General features: G+C 42.3%; 1 protein-coding gene across 1 annotated transcript in view; it reads left to right on the top strand.

The window, feature by feature from the left end:
* The window catches only part of LOC124798208 (putative phosphoenolpyruvate synthase), a 293,711-nt gene that overhangs the window by 19,443 nt on the left and 252,990 nt on the right, over positions 1-21,278 (top strand). The window contains exon 6 of the mRNA XM_047261511.1: positions 6,521-6,742. Within this exon, the coding sequence (XP_047117467.1) occupies positions 6,521-6,742 (222 nt within the window). The remainder of the gene's footprint in view (positions 1-6,520; positions 6,743-21,278) is intronic.

Here is a 21,278-nt window from a genome sequence, read left to right as displayed (position 1 = left end):
TCCTACAGGCCCGGGTTCGATTCCTGGCTGGGTCGGGGATTTTCTCCGTTCAGGGACTGGGTATTGTGTTGTCTTCATCATCATTTCACACCGATCAGCACACAGGTCGCCCAATGTGGCATCGAATGTAATAAGACCTGCACCAAGGTGGCTGGACCTGCCCCGCAAGGGGCCTCCCGGCCAATTACGCCAAATGCTCATTTCCGTTTCCACTTACCATTTGGAGTTGCTACTGCACCTACCATTTTCCAAAGCTATTTAGAAAAACTGACAGGGTATTCTCCAAAATGTTAACAATTTTGATGGTGTCATTACAGTGTGTTGATGCATGTGGATCTATGTAGGTGTTTGGTTGTCCTGCTGGTGGCTGCCAAAGAGTTGGTGGGTTCTATGACAGAGAGCAAAATAATAAGATGCCCATGTAGTGTTTGATGAATTTCTTTTACTTAAATTCCAGTAGCAAAACTCAGATAAATAAACAGTGCAAGACTTCGAGTCCATATATCCACAATAGGAACACAACTACTAGAGGGGAACAGACAGAACTGAACTAAAATAAACTGCATGGTGCGATGAACAGTGTCCTTTAAGTTGAATCCATGGCACCACAGACAGTGTGGGCTGAGGAGGGTGTGTCGAGGAGCTGGGCACAGATTGGCGGTGCAGTGGCATGGTTGCTGCCAACTTGTAAACATGGACTGGCTTGGTGTGATAAGTAGATAAGTACATCCCCCCCTCCCAACCTTCTTGCCATTGTCATGTACTGGTGTGCTGATGGAAGGGGGTGGGGGGTGGGGAGTGGGGAGGCAACAGGTAGGTCCAGGTACCACTGATGAGGCAGGAGCCAGAACTTCAGCTGATGGCAAGTTCCTACCCACATCCCATTCACCCATCTGGAAACATCAGCTGAAAAACCAGCCATAGGGTGTGCACCTACACACAGAGATGGAGCATCTCTCTCCATTGGTGAAGGCACAGCAGGGGTTGGAAGGTCTACGGTGGTCAACTGGAGGGCAGCAGGGCTAGGGCTGCTAGTGCTGTAGTGATGGTAACAGCACTGCATCAACATCCATTGACTCCATGCTCGGCACTGGTGGTGCAGGACCTGTGGGAGGCAAAGGCAGCTGAGGCTGCAGAGTCCTCATGGGCCCTGATTCTACAAACGAAAAACCCGTAGCAGGATCAAGTAGCCCACAAAAATGAAGCTGACTTTTAAGGCACTTAGGCAGTTCAGTGGGCCCCTGTACAACATACAGGATGGAGCAAATAAAAGTTGCCCAAAGAACAGAGTTCTAGAGTATGAAGAAACACAGCAGAGGAAGGAAAACAGTACTAACCTGACTATAGCAAATGTTGAGTGTGATCACCATTCATCTCTTGGCATTTTTGGTCTCTGGTCAACAAATTGCTGAAGGTTGGTCGAAGCTGGACAGCTGGAATTGCTACAATCTTATCAAAAAGGTTCTGCTGCAGTTCTTGAAGACTATGAGAGTTGTTGCAATATAACTGAAACTCGGGGGCTCCCCACACAAAGTAATTCCACAGTGTTGATCACATGACCTGGGTAGCCAACTAGGGCTGTGACCAGATTGACCTCTGCTAACAATCCTGCCAGAAGTGAAGATTGTGTAAATGTGCTCCGGGGTTCTGCCGGCTGTAAGTGGAGTTGCTCCATCCTGTTGGAAGTAACTGTAAGTCTTTTCGTCCTCCATTAATGCTGTTACAAATGCTTTCGAAATTCTGGCAATAAAACATACTGAAGTCAGCATCTGATGAAAGAAGATGGGACAATAATGTAGCATGCAGACACTGCACACCAAACCCCAACTTTCTGATCTTGCAGTGGTGTTTCTTGGAAGTTATGTGGAATCTTCATAGCCCAGAACCTGTGTTTCCAACAGTTGACATAACCACTCAGGTGAAACCAGGCTTCATCAGACCTAAAGAACAGATTCAGTCCAAGCCACTGATTGTTATCTGAGTGAACAACCACTCACAAAACTGGAGACACTGAGGAGCATCTGCTGGTTTTAATGCATGAACAACAGACACTCAGTAGAGATGCATGTCCAGATTCAGGTGGAGTATTCATCTGTATGATCAGTGTGATACACTGCTGGTCTCTTATGACAGGTATCAAATTGATTTGGTAGGATCTGAAGCTTTGCCTGGTGAACTGCAGCCACATTTTATTGTGTGCAGACAAGGTTTGGAATGTCTTTTGACTTGTTCAAAACAGATCCTGTTTGTGTCTGCTAAAAACTCTGAATAAGACCAAATCATGCAAATTAAACTTAAGAGTTCTGTGGTAGAAGAGCTGACTGGTGTGGAGGATGCAGCATCTGAGGCAGTGTCATGAGAGTTGCATCCATGCAAGAGCTCCACCATAAATTTGCTATTGCATGACTGGGAGTGGAAGGACAAGAAAAAGAGGACTAAAGCTTGCTCCCATGTTACATAAAGATAAAGTAAGTCTGCTTCAGATACTGCCATTAGTTTACACTTACAAACATCATAGATCTTACATCTAAGTTACCTGCATACTGTACAACCTTTATATCTCTCTGTATAGAAAATCTCTCTGTCATAAACCTTGTTCTGTGGGTGCATGGTGGTACCTCATCATTAGCAATACTTTTCCAAAAAAGTGAATTTTTTGTTCACAAAGTAAATGCATTTATCCTCTGTTGCCCATTTCTCAGACTAACATCCCACCATCGAAACAACTGCTACAATCTGTTCCTGCTAATGCTATATTCATATTTTGTGTAAAACTGTTAAAATTGTATGACTCTACCAGGATTCAAAGATGTGACCTCACTGTCACCAGTCAGACGAGCTATCTATTGTGCCACTGAGATCTTCATCAAAACAGGATCTCTGCTGAGTGTCTTCTGTGCAAGATCAGCGCTAAGGTTTGCCAAGAATAATTTTATTGTGCTGTGGGTCATAGCTCATGACTGACAATCTAATTATAATACTGTGACCCATTTGGAAAAGTTCTACAGTTCCTTAGCTTTGAGCGAGTTTAATGGTGCTGCAGGGAGCAGGGAAAAGAATGTCCTACATTGCGCAGATTGCTGCTCTAGATTGATGGAACATGAGTGCATCAACTTTCCCAAGGTTTTCATTATCAGGGTTCGCAAAATTCTTTCCTATTCTTACTTAAAAATTGTAACTGCATTTTCCATCACTAAATAGCTAAATTGTTTGCAGAAAATAACTTTGGCTGACACTCCTGTAACACTCATATAACTTTGACTTACTCCTAGTTTGTGAAATCACCAGAGCAGCAGCCAATAACGGAGCATTTTTGATCATTTGACCAAATCTTGATATTTAATGATTTTTAAGCCTTAATTACATAAAAATAATAGATATATTGTGAGAATATTGAGTGTAAATGCACTTTGAATGTTACTGTCAGTCAGAAGCACAGCAGTGCAAACCATATTTTTAATACAGGAAGATAGCCTATTGGCCTGTCTAATGATCAACTATGCATGAGAGAACAGTACCAGTCCTTTAAGAGGATGTGTCAACTGCTAGCATGACTGATTTATTGGGATTAAAATGTACCAATCACTTAGTAAAGCATCCTTCAGTTTCCGAAATGCAGTTTGACACTCCCTAGTCTACTCAAACGGAACGTTTTTTCATCGAAGATGATGAAGTGGAGCTGAAATCTCCACAGTGTATGGGATGAAACGAATATAATAAGTGAGTTTATCCAAGCTCATTGACGTTTTGATGAGCTGGAAGGTCCCTGATGGCAGTTAAGTGTTCCTGTGAGCAGTGGATACTCTGACTGTTGATAACATGTCCCAAATATTACAAGGAGCACTTGGTCTTATAACACTTTAACCCAGCATCTAAGAGTAGCTGAAATAATTTCCTGAAATTAGAAAGATGTACATTGAGAGTACAACCTTCAACTATGATGTTGTACAAATAGGAACTGCAGCAGTCAACTGTTGTAAGTAATTCTGAAAAAATGCAGGTGCAGTTGCACTACCAAAGGACAATCCCAAAAAGTTGAATACTCCATGTGGATGTTTATAACAAAAGGTCATTGCTACTGTTCATCCAAGGGAAGCTGCAAATAAGTGTTGTGAAGATCCGTCTTGGAAAAGAAGCAATGGCAGTTAGCTTGTTCATGAACTCCTCAGGCCATAGTAAAGGAAAAGAGTCAGTCATGGTCTGTGGATTTACCTTTGCCTTGAAATCTACACATAAGCATAATTTTCCTGATGGTTTCATAATAATCACCAAAGCAGATTCCCACTGACTGACTACTACCAGGGAAACCACACCATTGTTCTGCCAAGATGAGAGTTCCTAAGCCACTCGATCTCTAACAGCATGAGGGATGGTCACACTCAGCAAAACTATGGCTGCTAATTGTCTTTCATGGTAATGTGATCCTTGAAACTATTAGCTTTGCCTAGCACACCTTGAAAAAGTCACTAAATTCAGCACAAAATTCAGGTACCCTGGCAGCAGGCATAGAGGAGTTAACAGTTCTTGGGTGTGCAAATTAAACAGCTCAAATCAGTCAATACCAAAAAATTTTCACTTTCATGTGGGCTCAAAACTGTTTTTATAAGATTATGAAATGTGGCAGGTAGGCTGCAAATGCTTATTATAGGAATGTCATATCCACATAGCTTTGGCTTACCTTACAGTTCATATGTGTCTCTGTTCAAAAGAGGTCATGGACACAGCAATGCCAAATTGAATATGTATTTTGGCTGTAGCAATCTGCAAAGTGACAAACAATTTATAAGTGTGGCACTGGATGGAATAAGTGTGTGCCTTCCTTGCTGTTTCAGTTGATTTGCACTGATCAACTGTAGAATCACTACAGCCACATCACCACATCTACATGCATACTTCACAAGGCACTGTGTGGTGCTTGGCAGAGGGTGCCCTGTACCACTATTAGCCGTTTCTTTTGCTGTTCCACTCACAGATAGAGTGAGGGAAAAACAACTGTGTGTCTGCCTCCATATAGGCCGTAATTTCTTGTATCTTGTCTTTATGGTCCTTACATGAAATGTATGTTGATGACAGGACAATTGCTCTGCAGTCAGCTTCAAATGCTGGTTCTCTAAATTTTCTCAATAGTGTTCTTCAAAAAGATCATCACCTTCCTTCCAGGGATTCCCATTTGAGCCCCCGAAGCAGCTCTGAAACACTTGCTTGTTATTTGAATCTACCAGTAAGAAATTTAGCAGCCTGCCTCTGTTTTGCTTCCATTTCTTACTTGGATCCAACCTTGTGCAGACCCCAAACACTCAAGCACTACTCAAGAATAGGTCACACAAGCATACTAAATGCTGTCTTCTTTACAGAAGAACCACACTTTCCTAAACTTCTCCCAATCAACCTAAGTCAACTATTCACATTCCCTACCACAGTCCTCACATACTTATTTCATTACATATTGCTCTGCAGTGTTAGGCTTTGAAAAAATTGCATTTACATTACACACAGAGTGCTTGTTGGAACTTGCTCTTTTGCAAACAGACAACTGAACTTGGCCATGCTTGCCATTGACACAGTTTGCGTTTGCTTTTGGTTACAGCCTTTGTCAGAAGCAGAAAGAGAAACACATACACATTCATTCACACAAGCAAGCACATCTCACACACACAACTCCACCATCTGTGGCAGCTCAGACCAAAATGCCAATCCAGGCTGTCAGAGATAGAGGTCAAAAGTGTGTGAGGTGTGCTTGCTTGACTGAATGTTTCTCTTTTTCTTTCTTTTTTTGACAAAGGCTGTGGCCAAAAGCTAATTTAATTGTGCCTGTGTGTAACTTCATGTGTCATCTTTATACTTAGTAGCAATCTATCTTTTCCTTACATTGTTGATATTCTTACCTAGAATTTCCATTGTTTGGCATACAACTGGCACAGTGATGCTTTTGAATCCAATAGTACTTTGACAATCCAGACCATGGGAGGAATATACTGTCTGTACTGCAGCCTGCCTTTGAAGGTATGTTTCTTGCACAGCCTTATCAGAGTCAAGACGATGTCTTTGTTTGAGACACCCTGCATCTCCACCAAACTATATGACATAGGTGCCAAAATTGATTACCAGTTATGAGAGAGGATTATCAAAAAGATCTAATATTTCACACTGAAAATAAATTCGTTGAGCACATTTGGGAAGTACACATATATCTCAAATTACTTCATCATTAGAGAAAGTTCTAGCATATTCCTATATTTCATAATTATGTAAGTCCCAGAACCTTCTAGAAATCACAATGTTAAGAAATAAATAACTGAAGGAGGAGGTAATAGAGCCAGTGACATGCATGTCCCCAGGTGGCATTTCTAACCACCACAGCACAACAGATGACACACAGCATGCAGTAATATTGTGAAAGATGTTTATGAAATTAAAAACAAATGCTCATACAGTCTGTCTCTCAGCTTAAAAAGTTTTGATTATTCAGGCAGAGCTAATGTTAATGTAAGACCTAATGTAATGTTTGTACTATCCACAGGGATGAACTAGGTGATGGCTATGAGCAGTGGGGAATGGTTTTTGGAACTGTGGAGACAGAGGAAGGTAATTTGCATGAAATCCATATGCAGAGTCTTAATAAACATCACTGGGGTCTCAACCCTGCAGTTTGGCAACACAGGAGAATTACTTTCAATGGAGTTACAAAGGAGGGATTTATGTTCTCTCTAACAGCAGTATCCAGCATTGAAGGAGTTACTCAGTAAGTAAAACTGATGTATACTTGGCCTTAAAATTCTCAAGATATCTTATTATAACTATGATGGGAGTAAGTAGTTCAACATGTTAGTGTAATGTGACAACGGAATAAGTGCAAGTGTTAAATCTTGAGGAATCAAATTACACATTAGATTTAAAGCATTAGGATTTTATTATGGTACACAGAGAAACAAGCATGTCACCAGTGAGTGCAAAAGTAACGTGCCCAATGCTGTTTTAAGCAAGATAGATAAAGTTGATTATCTTTCTGTGATGACTGAATTGTAAAAACATTTTGTGGAATGTCAAGATATTTTTGAAGGAAGTGCTAGAAAACTCAAATACAAGCATAAGCCGCATGAGCCTTTCCATCTCAGAGACCCTATCCTATGCCTCTTGCCAAGCAGGCAACAGTAGACAAAGATGTCAGACATTTCATAGAGTAGGAGGACACTGAACAATCATCAGCTTGCACAACATTGCAGTTGTGGCATCGATAGGTCATATCGACCACGATTAACACCATCTTTGGACTCTGATTGCTCTGCCGAACCTCCATGTAAGTTTTTAGTTCTGTTCTGTATCGCAAGCTGTGTACACATATATGACTTACTGCGAAATATATCTCTATGTGGAATTTAATGGGGGTAGTTATTGGATTCAAACGATAATCGTATCCCGTTCCCATACTGGTGACCCCGAAGTTTCTACGTCTACTGCGACTCCCGCACCAGGTGTTGTAAATCAACAGGTTATACCCACGAAGCCATGGCTACCTCACCGAATGCTTTGCTTGAAGATTTGGAAGCACAACAATGATCGCCGGACGTCTTCATTCCTTTGTCAACATTAATTCACAGTGATTCACGATCTCCAGCCATGTTAACTTCAAACTCTGTTACTCTACAACGGCCGGGTGCTACGTCACTAACACAAACAATGGACTCGGGTTTTGCGTCACCGGACTGTGCTCGCCAACATGTGAAGTGTGAAGTGAGTAATAATCAGAACTGTGTACCTACTGATCAATTGTATAATGCTCAAAGTGATCTACATTCACACACATTCTTTGACTCTCAATGGACCGCAACCACTGTTACTGTCGTGTTGTGTGAAGCACCGCCATTATTGCAAAATGCGCCCAGCCACTATCAACTGTGACCTGTTTCGGTTTTGTCTCATTGGCAGATTAATCAAGAACATTTTAGTGTGCACAATTCTCCATGCTCACTTAAGAGCGTGCCTCTGCTGGCAGAGGCAGAGCTCACTCCACATCCATGCTTTCTACACCACCTGGCAGAATCTGCTCACTCTCTCCACTGTCTGAACATTCCAGGATCGCCCACGCACCATATGTGCCGGTATACACACCAGAACAAATCGACGAGGACAAGACTCCTTCACTGCCGCAGTCACCACCACCACCACATCCGGCTCATTCGTACTGCTGGTACCACAAGGTTTTCAGCAGTAATACTAAAAAGTGCCGGTTACCTTGCCAGCATCCAAGCCGACTGCAGGACCTAAAAGATGCCGAGTCCTGCAGGGAACTTCAAAGGTGTCCCCCTACATTGCACTCCGTCCATTCGTCCGCCCAGCCGAGTGGTCGTTTATAGGTGACTGACATTTTGTCACAGCTCGTTTTAGTTGACACTGGTGCTGATGTGTCTATCATACCTACATCGATGAGCTCCCCCCGTCTTTCCACTGATGAGGTCACTTCTGCGAGCTACAATGCATCAATGTTACAAACATCAGGCTCTGTCAAAGTTGCAGTGCATCTATCTCCTCCTCTGTGTTTTCCGTGGACTTTCTACATTGCCGACATCAATGATCCAATTCTCGGTATGGACTTTTTGTCTCATTACAAACTCTCTCCGAACGTGGTTCAGGGCCTGGGGCTGCACCATCCCACTAACACTCAGATACTGTGCTCTCGAACTTATGTTCCACATTCTGTTTCTCTCATGACATGTGAGTTAGTATGTGAGTACTCCGCCCTTGCGGGTGACACTGTGACCTGCGTCACTAACCTACTGTCAGAATATGACTCGGAGGCACAAATCTACTCAGAAAATGATGAGCTGAAACAGCGAATAGCACACACTTACAATGAGCTCATTGCGGCTCATACCTCGCTGCTGAAACTGCAGTCCACAGTGCCGCCACCTAACCTTGTTTCTCCACCAGACACCAGCTTGGACACTCAGAGAGTTAGTCCAAAAACATTAATTGCATGTGAAGATTCATGTCCCGTAGACACCGCAACCCCGATGTGCTCGCCACGTTCAGTGCCATGTGTTTCAAACAGTGCTTCTAATGACAGTCACACGTGCGATACGACCATACCCACTGTGCAGGCAGCCGCCCCGCGTGTTGATAAACATTCCCCCTCTCTCGCGCGCCAACCATGTGACTTAGCGGCCATTGCTGTTCCCTGAACGATGCCAATGCCTCTCTCGCCCGTGCCGGTTACCAAAGGCAAGGTTGACAACAGACAGTCGCTGCGCGTCGCGACCCACTCCATGCTGCACGCGCACGGGACCTCTCCAAATAAGCACATGCCACGCTCACGTAATAGGCACTTGACTTTCGTACTGCCTTTTCCCAACTGTGCTAATGGTTATGCCTCGTTGAGCCCCACTCATCCAAAAACTTCACGTCAAGACGTTACTCAGTCTCATGTGCAGCTCTCAGTTTCTCATGTGCAGTTCTCAGTTTCTTCCATCACTGACGGAATGACACACAAGATAATTATCACTGCCAGCCCTCCTATTAGGCACAGGGTTAGATGCCTCAACCCCATTAAGTTGCACGTGGCCCAGCAGCAAATTAACGAACTTTTGGAGGCAGGTGTTCTACAACTGTCGGACAGCAACTGGTACTCACCAATTCACCTCATCCCCAAACATGATGGTTCTTTTCAAATGTGCATTGATTACAGATGCTTAAATGCTCGTATCGTCGTGGACAACTACCCCGTGCCAAACATAAACGATTTCACTCATATATTATTGGGCGCCACAATCATCAGTGTGATTGACTGTAAAAGTGCCTGTCACCAGATTCCTGTAGCACTGGAAGACATTCCAAAGACAGCTATTATCACGCTGCTCGGTTTGTTCCAATACAACTTCATGCCATTCGGCCTGAAAAATGTGGCACAAACGTCGCGTTTCATCAACTCAATCTTACGATAGTTCGAGTTTTGCTTTGCATATCTGGATGATATGCTCATTTTCAGCAACTTAGCTGAGGAACATGAAAATCATTTTTACAAGGTCCTCCAGACCTTGAACTCCAACAGCATCGAGGTCAACAAGGACAAATTCCAATTGCGCCAGTCCTCTGTCACATTTTTGGGTTACACCGTCTCCACAGATGGAATACAGCCTTCTAAATCCCGCATGCAGGCCATCACGTCACTGCCGCCTCCAGCTTCTTACACAGAACTCCAACGTTTCTTAGGTACAATAAATTATTACCGTTGACATCTGCCTTCTGCCGCCGCTGTGCATGCCCCGCTGACAGACTCGATGTCGGGCAAACAGACTTCAGGCCTTAAACCAGGTTGTTGGACTGAACCTACATCTACATCTACATTTATACTCCGCAAGCCACCCAACGGTGTGTGGCGGAGGGCACTTTACGTGCCACTGTCATTACCTCCCTTTCCTGTTCCAGTCACGTATGGTTCGCGGGCAGAACGACTGTCTGAAAGCCTCCGTGCGCGCTCTAATCTCTCTAATTTTACATTCGTGATGTCCTCGGGAGGTATAAGTAGGGGGAAGCAATATATTCGATACCTCATCCAGAAACGCACCCTCTCGAAACCTGGCGAGCAAGCTACACCGCGATGCAGAGCGCCTCTCTTGCAGACTCTGCCACTTGAGTTTATTAAACATCTCTGTAATGCTATCACGGTTACCAAATAACCCTGTTATGAAACGCGCCGCTCTTCTTTGGATCTTCTCTATCTCCTCCGTCAAACCGATCTGGTACGGATCCCACACTGATGAGCAATACTCAAGTATAGGTCGAACGAGTGTTTTGTAAGCCACCTCCTTTGTTGATGGACTACATTTTCTAAGCACTCTCCCAATGAATCTCAACCTGGTACCCGCCTTACCAACAATTAATTTTATATGATCATTCCACTTCAAATCGTTCCGCACGCATACTCCCAGATATTTTACAGAAGTAACTGCTACCAGTGTTTGTTCCGCTATCATATAATCATACAATAAAGGATCCTTCTTTCTATGTATTCCCAATACATTAGATTTGTCTATGTTAAGGGACAGTTGTCACTCCCTGCACCAAGTGCCTATCCGCTGCAGATCTTCCTGCATTTCACTACAATTTTCTAATGCTGCAAGTTCTCTGTATACTACAGCATCATCCGCGAAAAGCCGCATGGAACTTCCGACACTATCTACTAGGTCATTTATATATATTGTGAAAAGCAATGGTCCTATAACACTCCCCTGTGGCACGCCAGAGGTTACTTTAACGTCTGTAGACGTCTCTCCATTGATAACAACATGCTGTGTTCTGTTTGCTAAAAACTCTTCAATCCAGCCACACAGCTGGTCTGATATTCCGTAGGCTCTTACATTGTTTATCAGGCGACAGTGCGGAACTGTATTGAACGCCTCCCGGAAGTCAAGAAAAATAGCATCTACCTGGAAGCCTGTATCTAATATTTTCTGGGTCTCATGAACAAATAAAGCGAGTTGGGTCTCACACGATCGCTGTTTCCGGAATCCATGTTGATTCCTACATAGTAGATTCTGGGTTTCCAAAAACGACATGATACTCGAGCAAAAAACATGTTCAAAAATTCTACAACAGATGGACGTCAGAGATATAGGTCTATAGTTTTGCGCATCTGCTCGACGAACCTTCTTGAAGACAGGGACTACCTGTGCTCTTTTCCAATCATTTGGAGCCCTCCATTCCTCTAGAGACTTGCGGTACGCGGCTGTTAGAAGGGGGGCAACCTATGCTGGAGGCCTTCAAGGCTCTAAAATCCTCCTTAGCTAGCGCTGTGACCCTCGCCCATCCCAACCCGTCGGCCGAGTTGTTCATCACTATGGACGCCAGCGACATTGCAGTGGGGGCATTACTACAGCAATGCAAGGGCGACACAGTTTCTCCCCTTCATTTCTTCTCTAAAAAACTGTCTGCAGCTCAGAAGAAATATTCCGATTTTAATAGGGAAATTCTGGCAGTCTGTGAAACCATCAAATGCTTTTGCCCCAATGTCGAGGGCCACTCTTTCTTCATCCTCGCCAATCATAAACCACTAGCAGATGCTTTCTGCAACCCTCCCGAGGACCCACCCCCTTGGCATTTCCACCACTTTGATTTAGTCTCTCAATGCGCAACAGACGTTCGCTACATCAAAGGCACAGAAAACATCCCCACTGATTTTTTCTCGTGTCTCACGCATCACTGACTTATCCAACCTGGCCACTCTCCAGGACTCCGACGAGGAATCTCAAGCTCTCCTCACAGATCCTCAAACATCTCTTGTGTTTACCAAAGCCAAGTTCCCCGGCATTATGGATGCAGTGTGGTGCAATTCTTCTACTGGCGTCTTGCAGCCGTTGCTCCCACCCACATTTCACCGGCAAGCCTTTGACGCCTTACATAACCTCACTCACCCTGTTGTCCATGCCACTACACAGTTCATATCATTTGGAAAAATATTAAATGGGACTGTCAGACCTGGGCACGCAGCTGCGTCCCCTGTCAATGCAACAAAATTGGCCGCCACACCACCCCTCCACTAGGCAAGTTCGACATTCTGCAAGGATGATTTCATACATATCAACCTTATTGGTCCACTACCAATGTCGGAGAGTCACAGATATATTCTCTCCACAATTGCTTGCATGTCTCGCTGGGTGGAAGCTGTTTCTTTACCCAACATCACCGCTGAAACCGTGGACAAGGGTTTCGTCTCCTCATGGATTTCCAGGATCAGTTGCCCGACCACCACCATCATCACAACCAAACAAGGTCAGCAGTTTGAGTCTGCCCTGTTCACCATTTTATGTAACATCTGCAGCATTAAAAAAGTTAGTACAACAGCCTACCACCCACAAAGCAATGGGTTAGTTGAACGATGGCACCGCATCCTCAAAACTGTCCACAAATGCCTCTGGTCTGGTCTGGTCTGAGGTGCTTCCATGGGCGTTACTCGATCTCCATTTTACCTTGAAACCAGACTTACAGGGAACCATCTCTGAATTTGTTTTCAGGGAGAACCCAGTCCTACCAGGGAAACTTATCCTGCCTCAGGCACCTGAGGATTTTCCCCCGTCCCTAGATTTCATTAGTCGCACACGTATGCGCACTCACTTCAAACATGCACGTCTACACCCGCCTATCAGCCATTCCCCGCCAGACACTTACATCCCAACTGCACTCAACATGTGCTCCCATGTTATGCTCAGGGATGATTCTGTTAGACAAGCCCTGCAATCACCCTACCTCGGCCCCTTTAAAGCACTCCAGCAGGGTGAGACAACGTTCGACATTATGGTTAAAGATCGTCCTCAAACTGTTTCATTGCACAGGCTCAAACCTGCTTTCATGGACTCCAACGCCCCTCTGCCATCTCAGTCGGACCCTCCTGATGACTTTTCCGCCATGGAGCCTAAAAATGCACTGTCTCATCCCACGGTGCTGTTTTCTCCAACCCATGATTTGCAGGTTTTCCAGGCATGTCACTATCCATCCCATGTGTGGATTTTGCTGCCACTTCACTGTCTGCAGAGACCCGCTCTTCCACATTCAACCTGTGCTGCAACATGCCACCACACCATGTGGACGACATGTTGATCATCACCTTCAATGACCGTGTGCTTGTGCTCCTAACAGACACTGCAGCCTTGCCATCCAATGGGCAGTTAAATGTTAGTGTGATGTATAGCCTGTCCCTCCCTCGTGAGTGTGACCCGTCAGAAATCAGTGGGTTCATCTAGTCGGACGGCTTGATCTGCATACGGGGCAGACACAACTGTACCATGCTGCAGGCCGTTCCACATGCCTGCTCTCTGGCTGGTCGACACATCATCTTCCCTCACTGGTTAACCAACTACGAGGCAGACCTGCCACCACCCACTCCGCTTCGACTGAGATGGAAATCCCGGTTGTGCGCCTGCCGACTTGCATGACTACTACCGACGCCCACATGAGCTCTGCTAAAGCCTCACCGGTGGTACTCCGTACTGGGGAGTGGGGGGGAGGGGGGGGGGCTGTGTGGCGTCGATAGGTTGTATCGACCATGATTAACACCATCTTTGGACTCTGATTGCTGTGTCGAGCCTCCATGTTAGTTTTTAGTTCTGTTTTATATCACAAGCTGTGTACACATATATGACTTACTGCGAAATATATCTCTATGTGAAATTTAATGGGGATAGTCATTGCATTCAACCAATAATCATATCCCGTTCCCGTACACTGATTAATGTGACCAAACCTTATTACAGAGGTTCCAGGTGACAGAGTTGTCAATGAGATATTAGTGCCTTCCATAACAAGGTCATGTAGTTTGGAAGAAAAAAAAATCAGAGGTTTTACAGGCTGAAATATCTACTTAACATTGATCATAATGATTCTTATTGTCAAATTACTTTGATTACATCAACATAATAAACTGCTTGTCTGTAAGCTTATAGGACCTACTAATTTAAAGTCTTACAGTTTCATTTGAGTGCATGTGGTGTGTTTCAATCTTAGGTCAGGTAACAGAACACAAGCTGATGAAAACGTTATTTTGTCATTCTGGTTATTTAGTGCCCTTTGGAACCTGGAGTGATCATGAATTTGGAGAAAACAGTTTTTTATAATAATCATATAGATCTTTTGCACCACTTTTCTACCTCGCAAAACTCCCAAATCCATAAAGGTAAATGTGGCAAAGCCCTGAGAAATACACTGTGAATGTAGTGTAGCTAACAGGGGAAGATGAAAGATGAGTACATGGCAGCTTAAAAGAGGTACAGTCCATATAAGGCATTCAACCCTGACAAGAAACAGACAGGTCTGGAAGCCTCAGTGTGGCAGCTCCACCATCAGACTTATTCTGCACAGTGCCCATGGCATGTTCAGAGGCATTTTCTCACTGTAAATGTCCAAACGAGCCTTGGAATTTGACAAGATGCAATTAGTATGAATGCAACTACAAAAAAGAACAAGCAGAAATGGATTTTAAAGTGGCTACCTGGAACTTTAGAGAGTTAGCAAACAAAGAAAAATTGGTAATTTTATTGAAATATATTAACATAGACATTGCTGCTATAGCTGAAAACAAAAGAAATTCCAAGGGAATGTATATATAAGTGATTATCTGATGTGGACCAGCCCACAAGAGAGAGCCAATAAAAGTGTAGCAATTTACATCCATAAAAACTGGAAAAAGAATGTAAAAGAATATAGTTCTGTCATTGACAGAACCATAGTGCTGGTTATCCAGAAGGACAGAAAAATCTGGCAGTGATCAGACCTTATGCAGCTGAAGAGAGAAAAACTGACAAGTCCATAATTTTTTTTATAATATCCTCTGAGAAGTACTAGATAAATGTAACAATAAACACCATATAATATTTCTAGGGGACTTGAATGTTAGAGTAGAAACTACCCACATCTCAGGAGTAATGGGAATGATGGGGGAGAAGGTAGAGAAAACTGGACACAAAAATAGGAAGTTTCTAAGAGACTGGACTGTTTTTAAAACATTAAAAATAGCAAACACATTCACAGATTTAGGGGATCTATCATCAATTATGGAATAATCAATGAAAAACTAAGGATTGTAAGAGACACCAGATTGTTTAGAGAATACAACATGAGATCAAATTGTTTTATAGTAATATCGTAAACTGACATATTCATTAAATAGAAGAAGAGTAGGAAGCTACATGTCTGGCATGCAGTTCATGGTGGTTTGCAGAGGATAAATGTAAATGTAGAAAAAAATGAACAGATTATGAATTTCACAAAGTATATTTGCTTAATGGAGTCAGTGCTGGAAAGCTTTATTGAAGACGACCAAACTGGTATCTCGAGTAGGCAGAAGCAGTAGAAGATACTGAGCAAGAAAAGGACAGTATGAGAAAAGAAGTAACAAAGGTTATTAATGAAGCACTGGGTAAGAAAACAAAGACATAATAGGCGTTCAAATTCCTTTGTATATCTACCATGTATTACATGTCCTGCCCATAGCCATTTCATTTTCATTACATCCATAACCATGTCTTCAACTCTAGTCTGGTCCACAGTCTGCTTCTTAGTTTTCCTGTCTTTCTAGTAATTCCCATCGTTCATCTTGTCATTGCTTTTCAGGTAGTCCTGAGTCAGATCTAGTATGTAGGGACTTCAGAAAGGAAGTTACATTTGCTAAGATCATTGCACAACAAGAGTATGGTAGTACATTGTCAGGAAAAAGTAAACATTCCAGGTTTTCTGCAGAGACAGTTCTGCTGAGGTACAGGCATCACAGTGTCCAAGTGAAATGGTGCGGTAACATACTCCAAAGTTGAAGCAAGCAGGACAATATGACTCTTGTGGGCTAAATGTTTCCATTACACATAAATTCACTGTGGAATTCTGGTGGTAAATGGATCAAATGGAATGTCACATCCAGCTGTAGTGTAACTGTGCCAACAATTTAACCGAGACCACACAGAGGTGGGTTACACTGATTGAGAAGGAAGGCCATTGATATCAACCATAGACAATAATATCCAGGAAATTAAGGAGCTGATTTGCAGTAGCCGCAGAGTGACTATCAAGGAAATTGCTCAGCAAATGCACATCTCAATAGCCAGTGCTCATTCCATCATCTGCAGCACCAGAAAGCATGCGGTTTATGGCAGCCTGTACTTTGAAGGTTTCTTGAGTGTTACTGAATGTTCATTGAGTATTACTCTGTGAAAGGCAATGATTTCATAAGCCACATAATCACATGCAATGAGACATGGGTTCACCATTTCACAACGGCAACTGAGAGAGCATCTGTGGAATGGAGACCCACCTCTCCACATCCACAGAAGAAATCCAAAGTTGTGCTATTAGCAGGGAATATCATGGTTACTGTATTTTTCATCTGTGAGGAGTTGTGTACTCAGAGTTTATGGCAAATGGCTCAACCATTAATGCCAATTCATACTAGGCAACACTGATGTCATCACACAATTTCATAAAGGACAAGAGGCATGGAAAATTAAGCATAGTCATTGTTCTTGTGCAAGACAATGCAACATCCCACATGGCACACGTCACACAAGCTTTGTTGTTTCTCTGGTGACCCAGACAAGATATAATTGGACACAACCTGATGCGTAATTAATGCAGTGAAGTAAATTGTTTCCACAGTATTTTATCATGTGTAGTTTTTTGTGTTAATATCATGCTAGCTATGGAAATAACACAGTATATGATGTAAAAAAAAAAAAAAAACTATGATAGCCGTACCGTAGGTGCAACCACAATGGAGAGGTATCTGTTGAGAGGCCAGACAAACGTGTGGTTCCTGAAGAGGGGTAGCAGCGTTTTCAGTAGTTGCAGGAGCAACAGTCTGGATGATGGGCTGGTCTGGCCTTGTAACACTAAACAAAATGGCCTTGCTGTGCTGGTACTGTGAACGGCTGAAAGCAAGGGGAAACTACAGCCATAATTTTTCCCAAGGGCATGCAGCTTTACTGTATGGTTAAATGATGATGGTGTCGTCTTGGGTAAAATATTCCAGAGGTAAAATAGTCCCCTATTTGGATCTCCGGGTGCCCTTAATCGGGCAGGTAGGTTAGAAAATTTAAAAAGAGAAATGGATAGGTTAAAGTTAGATATAGTGGGAATTAGTGAAGTTCAGTGGCAGGAGAAACAAGACTTGTGGTCAGGTGAATACAGTGTTCTAAATACAAAATCAAATAGTGGTGATGCAGGAGTAGGTTTAATAACGAATAAAAAAAATAGGAATTTGGGTAATTACTACAAACAGCATAGTGAACGCATTATTGTGGCCAAGATAGATACGAAGCCTATGCCTACCACAGTAGTACAAGTTTATATGCCAACTAGCTCCACAGATGATGAAGAAATTGATGAAATGTATGATGAGATAAAAGAAATTATTCAGATAGTGAAGGGAGACAAAAATTTAATAGTCATGGGTGACTGGAACTCGATCATAGGAAAAGGAAGATAAGGAAATGTAGTAGGTGAATATGGAATGGGAGTAAGGAATGAAAGAGGAAGCCACCTGGTAGCATTTTGCACAGGGCACAACTTAATCATAGCTAACACTTGGTTCAAGAGTCATGAAAGAAGGTTGTATACATGGAAGAGACCTGGAGATACTGGAAGGTTTCAGATAGATTATATAATGGTAAGACAGAGATTTAGGAAACAGGTTTTAACTTGTGAGACGTTTCCAGAGGTCGATGTGGACTCTGACCACAATCTGTTGGTTATAAACTGTACATTAAAACTGCAAAAAGGTGGGAATTTGAGGAGATGGGACCGGGATAAACTGAAAGAACCAGAGGTTGTAGAGAGTTTCAGGGAGAGCATTAGGGAACGATTGACAAAAATGGGAGAAAGAAATATAGTAGAAGAAGAACGGGTAGCTTTGAGAGATGAAATAGTGCAGGTAGCAGAGGATGAAGTAGGTAAAAAGGTGAGGGCTAGTAGAAATCCTTGGGTAACAGAAGAGATATTGAATTTTATTGACAAAAGGATAAAATATAAAAATGCAGTAAATGAAGCAGGAAAGGAATACAAACATCTCAAAAATGAAGTGCAAAATGGCTAAGCAGGGATGGCTAGAGGACAAAAGTAAGGATGTAGAGGCATATATCACTAGGGGTAAGATAGATACTGCCTACAGGAAAATTAAAGAGACTTTTGGAGAAAAGAGAACCACTTGTATGAATATCAAGAGCTCAGATGGAAACCCAGTTCTAAGCAAAGAAGGGAAAGCAGAAAGGTGGAAGGAGTATATAGAGGGTCTATACAAGGGCGATGTGCTTGAGGACAATAGTATGGAAATGGAAGAGGATGTAGATGAAGATGAAATGGGAGATATGATACTGCGTGAAGAGTTTGACAGAGCACTGAAAGACCAGAGTTGAAACAAGGCCCTGTGAGTAGACAACATTCCATTAGAACTGCTGATAGACTTTGGGGAGCCAGCCCTGACAAAACTCTACCATCTGGTGAGCAAGATTTATGAGACAGGCGAAATACCCTCAGACTACAAGAAGAATATAATAATTCCAATCCCAAAGAAAGCAGGTGTTGACAGATGTGAAAATTACTGAACTATCAGTCTAATAAGTGACAGCTGGAAAATACTAACACAAATTCCTTACAGATGAATGGAAAAACTGGTAGAAGCTGACCTCAGGGAAGATCAGTTTGGATTCCATAGAAATGTTGGAACATATGAGTCAACACTGACCCTATGACTTATCTTAGAAAATAGATTAAGGAAAGACAAACCTACATTTCTAGCACTTGTAGACTTAGAGAAAACTTTTGACAATGTTGACTGAAATATGCTCTTTCAAATTTTTAAGGTATCATGGGTAAAATACTGGGAGCAAAAGGCTATTTACAGTTTGTACAGCAACCAAATGACAATTATGAGTCAAGGGGCATGAAGGGTAAGCAGTGGTTGGGAAGGGAGTGAGACAGGGTTGTAGCCTATCCCCGATGTTATTCAATCTGTATATTGAGCAAGCAGTAAAGGAAACAAAAGAAGAATTCAGAGTAGGAATTAAAATCCATGGAGAAGAAATAAAACTTTGAGGTTCGCTGATGACATTGTAATTATGTCAGAGACAGCAAAGGACCTGGAAGAGCAGTTGAATGGAATGGACAGTGTCCCGAAAGGAGGATGTAAGATGAACATCAACAAAAGCAAAACGAGGATAATGGAATGTAGTCGAATTAAATCAGGTGATGCTGAGGGAATTAGATTAGGAAATGAGATTCTTGAAGTAATAAATGAATTTTGCTATTTTGGTAACAAAATAACTTATAATGGTCAGTGTAGAGAGAATATAGAATGTAGACTGGCAATGGCAAGGAAAGTGTTTCTGAAGAAGAGAAATTTGTTAACATTGAGTATAGATTTAAGTGTCAGGAAGTCATTTCTGAAAATATTTGTATGGAGTGTAGCCATGTATGGAAGTGAAACGTGGATGATAAATAGTTTGGACAAGAAGAGAATGGAAGCTTTTGAAATGTGGTGCTACAGAAGAATGCTGAAGATTGGATGGGTATATCACATAGCGTTATTACTTATTTGAGATACATATTCCATAGATCCAGTATGGCGTGATTACGCACGGATGTGGAATGAGTCAAAGCAGATACAATATAGATATCATACAATACAATACATACTGGTATATTGCACATGGTAGATGAATGATTCAAAACTCGTACAATACAGTAATATAATTGAGATAATAAACAATGCAATACAAAAATACAATAGTGGTAAAGAACAATACAGATACAATACAAAGGAAATAACCTGAATTACTACTCAAATTATTTATCTCTGCTGAAGAATTCATCTAAAGAGTAGAAACATTTTTCCAGTAGAAATTCCTTTAGATTTTTTAAAATAGTATTTTCTTTTCTTTTAGACACTTTATATTACTCGGGAGTGCGTTAAGGATTTTTGTACTTGTGTAATTTACCCCTTTTTGTACCAGAGAGAGATTTTTCCATTCACAGTGCGTATCACCTTTCCGTCTTGTGTTATAATGATGATATGCCTCATTTGTTTCATATTCTGAGGAACTGAGAAGTGTGAAAGCCATTAGTGAGAGGAGATATTGTGAGGTATTGGTTAATATACTTAACTGTTTAAAAAGATTGTTACGTGAGGTTCTTGGAGGAACACTACATGTAATTCGGACTACTTTTTTCTGGCTTACAAAAATTTTTTTTGAAAGTGGTGAGTTGCCCCAAAAGATTATTCCATAGCACATCACTGAATGAAAGTAGCTAAAATATGCAGACTTTGATACGTTGATGTCTCCAATTTTCGGGATTATTCGGATGGCAAATGTTGCTGAGCTAAGCTTTTTTAGTGTTTGCTGTATGTGGAATTCCCAGTTGAGCCGGTTATCTATGTGAATGCCTAGGAACTTTGTGCACTGAATGCTCTGTAACTGTTGGGTGTCGTGTGCAATGTTAATCTCTTCTGGGTTTATGTAACTGGATTGAAGCTGTATGTAATTTGTTTTACTGAGGTTTATTGCTCGAGAATTTGCTGTGAACCAGTTGAGAGCAGTTGCAAGTGCTTGGTTGGCATTTAACTCTACGTCAGTGGAGGTTTTGCTGGCTGTCTCTATACTTGTGTCATCTGCAAACATTGTGATATTGCTAGCACTGTTTGAGGACAGGGGTGGGTCATTAATATATATAACAAATAGAAGGGGACCAAGGACTGACCCTTGTGGAACTCCATGATGTACTGTTCCCCAATCAGACTCTACCTCTCCTAC

This window comes from Schistocerca piceifrons, chromosome 5, assembly GCF_021461385.2.
Source record: "Schistocerca piceifrons isolate TAMUIC-IGC-003096 chromosome 5, iqSchPice1.1, whole genome shotgun sequence".
Classification (NCBI taxonomy): domain Eukaryota; kingdom Metazoa; phylum Arthropoda; class Insecta; order Orthoptera; family Acrididae; genus Schistocerca; species Schistocerca piceifrons.
The sequence above is the reverse complement of the archived record's forward strand: the minus strand, read 5'-3'. Positions and strand labels throughout refer to the sequence as shown.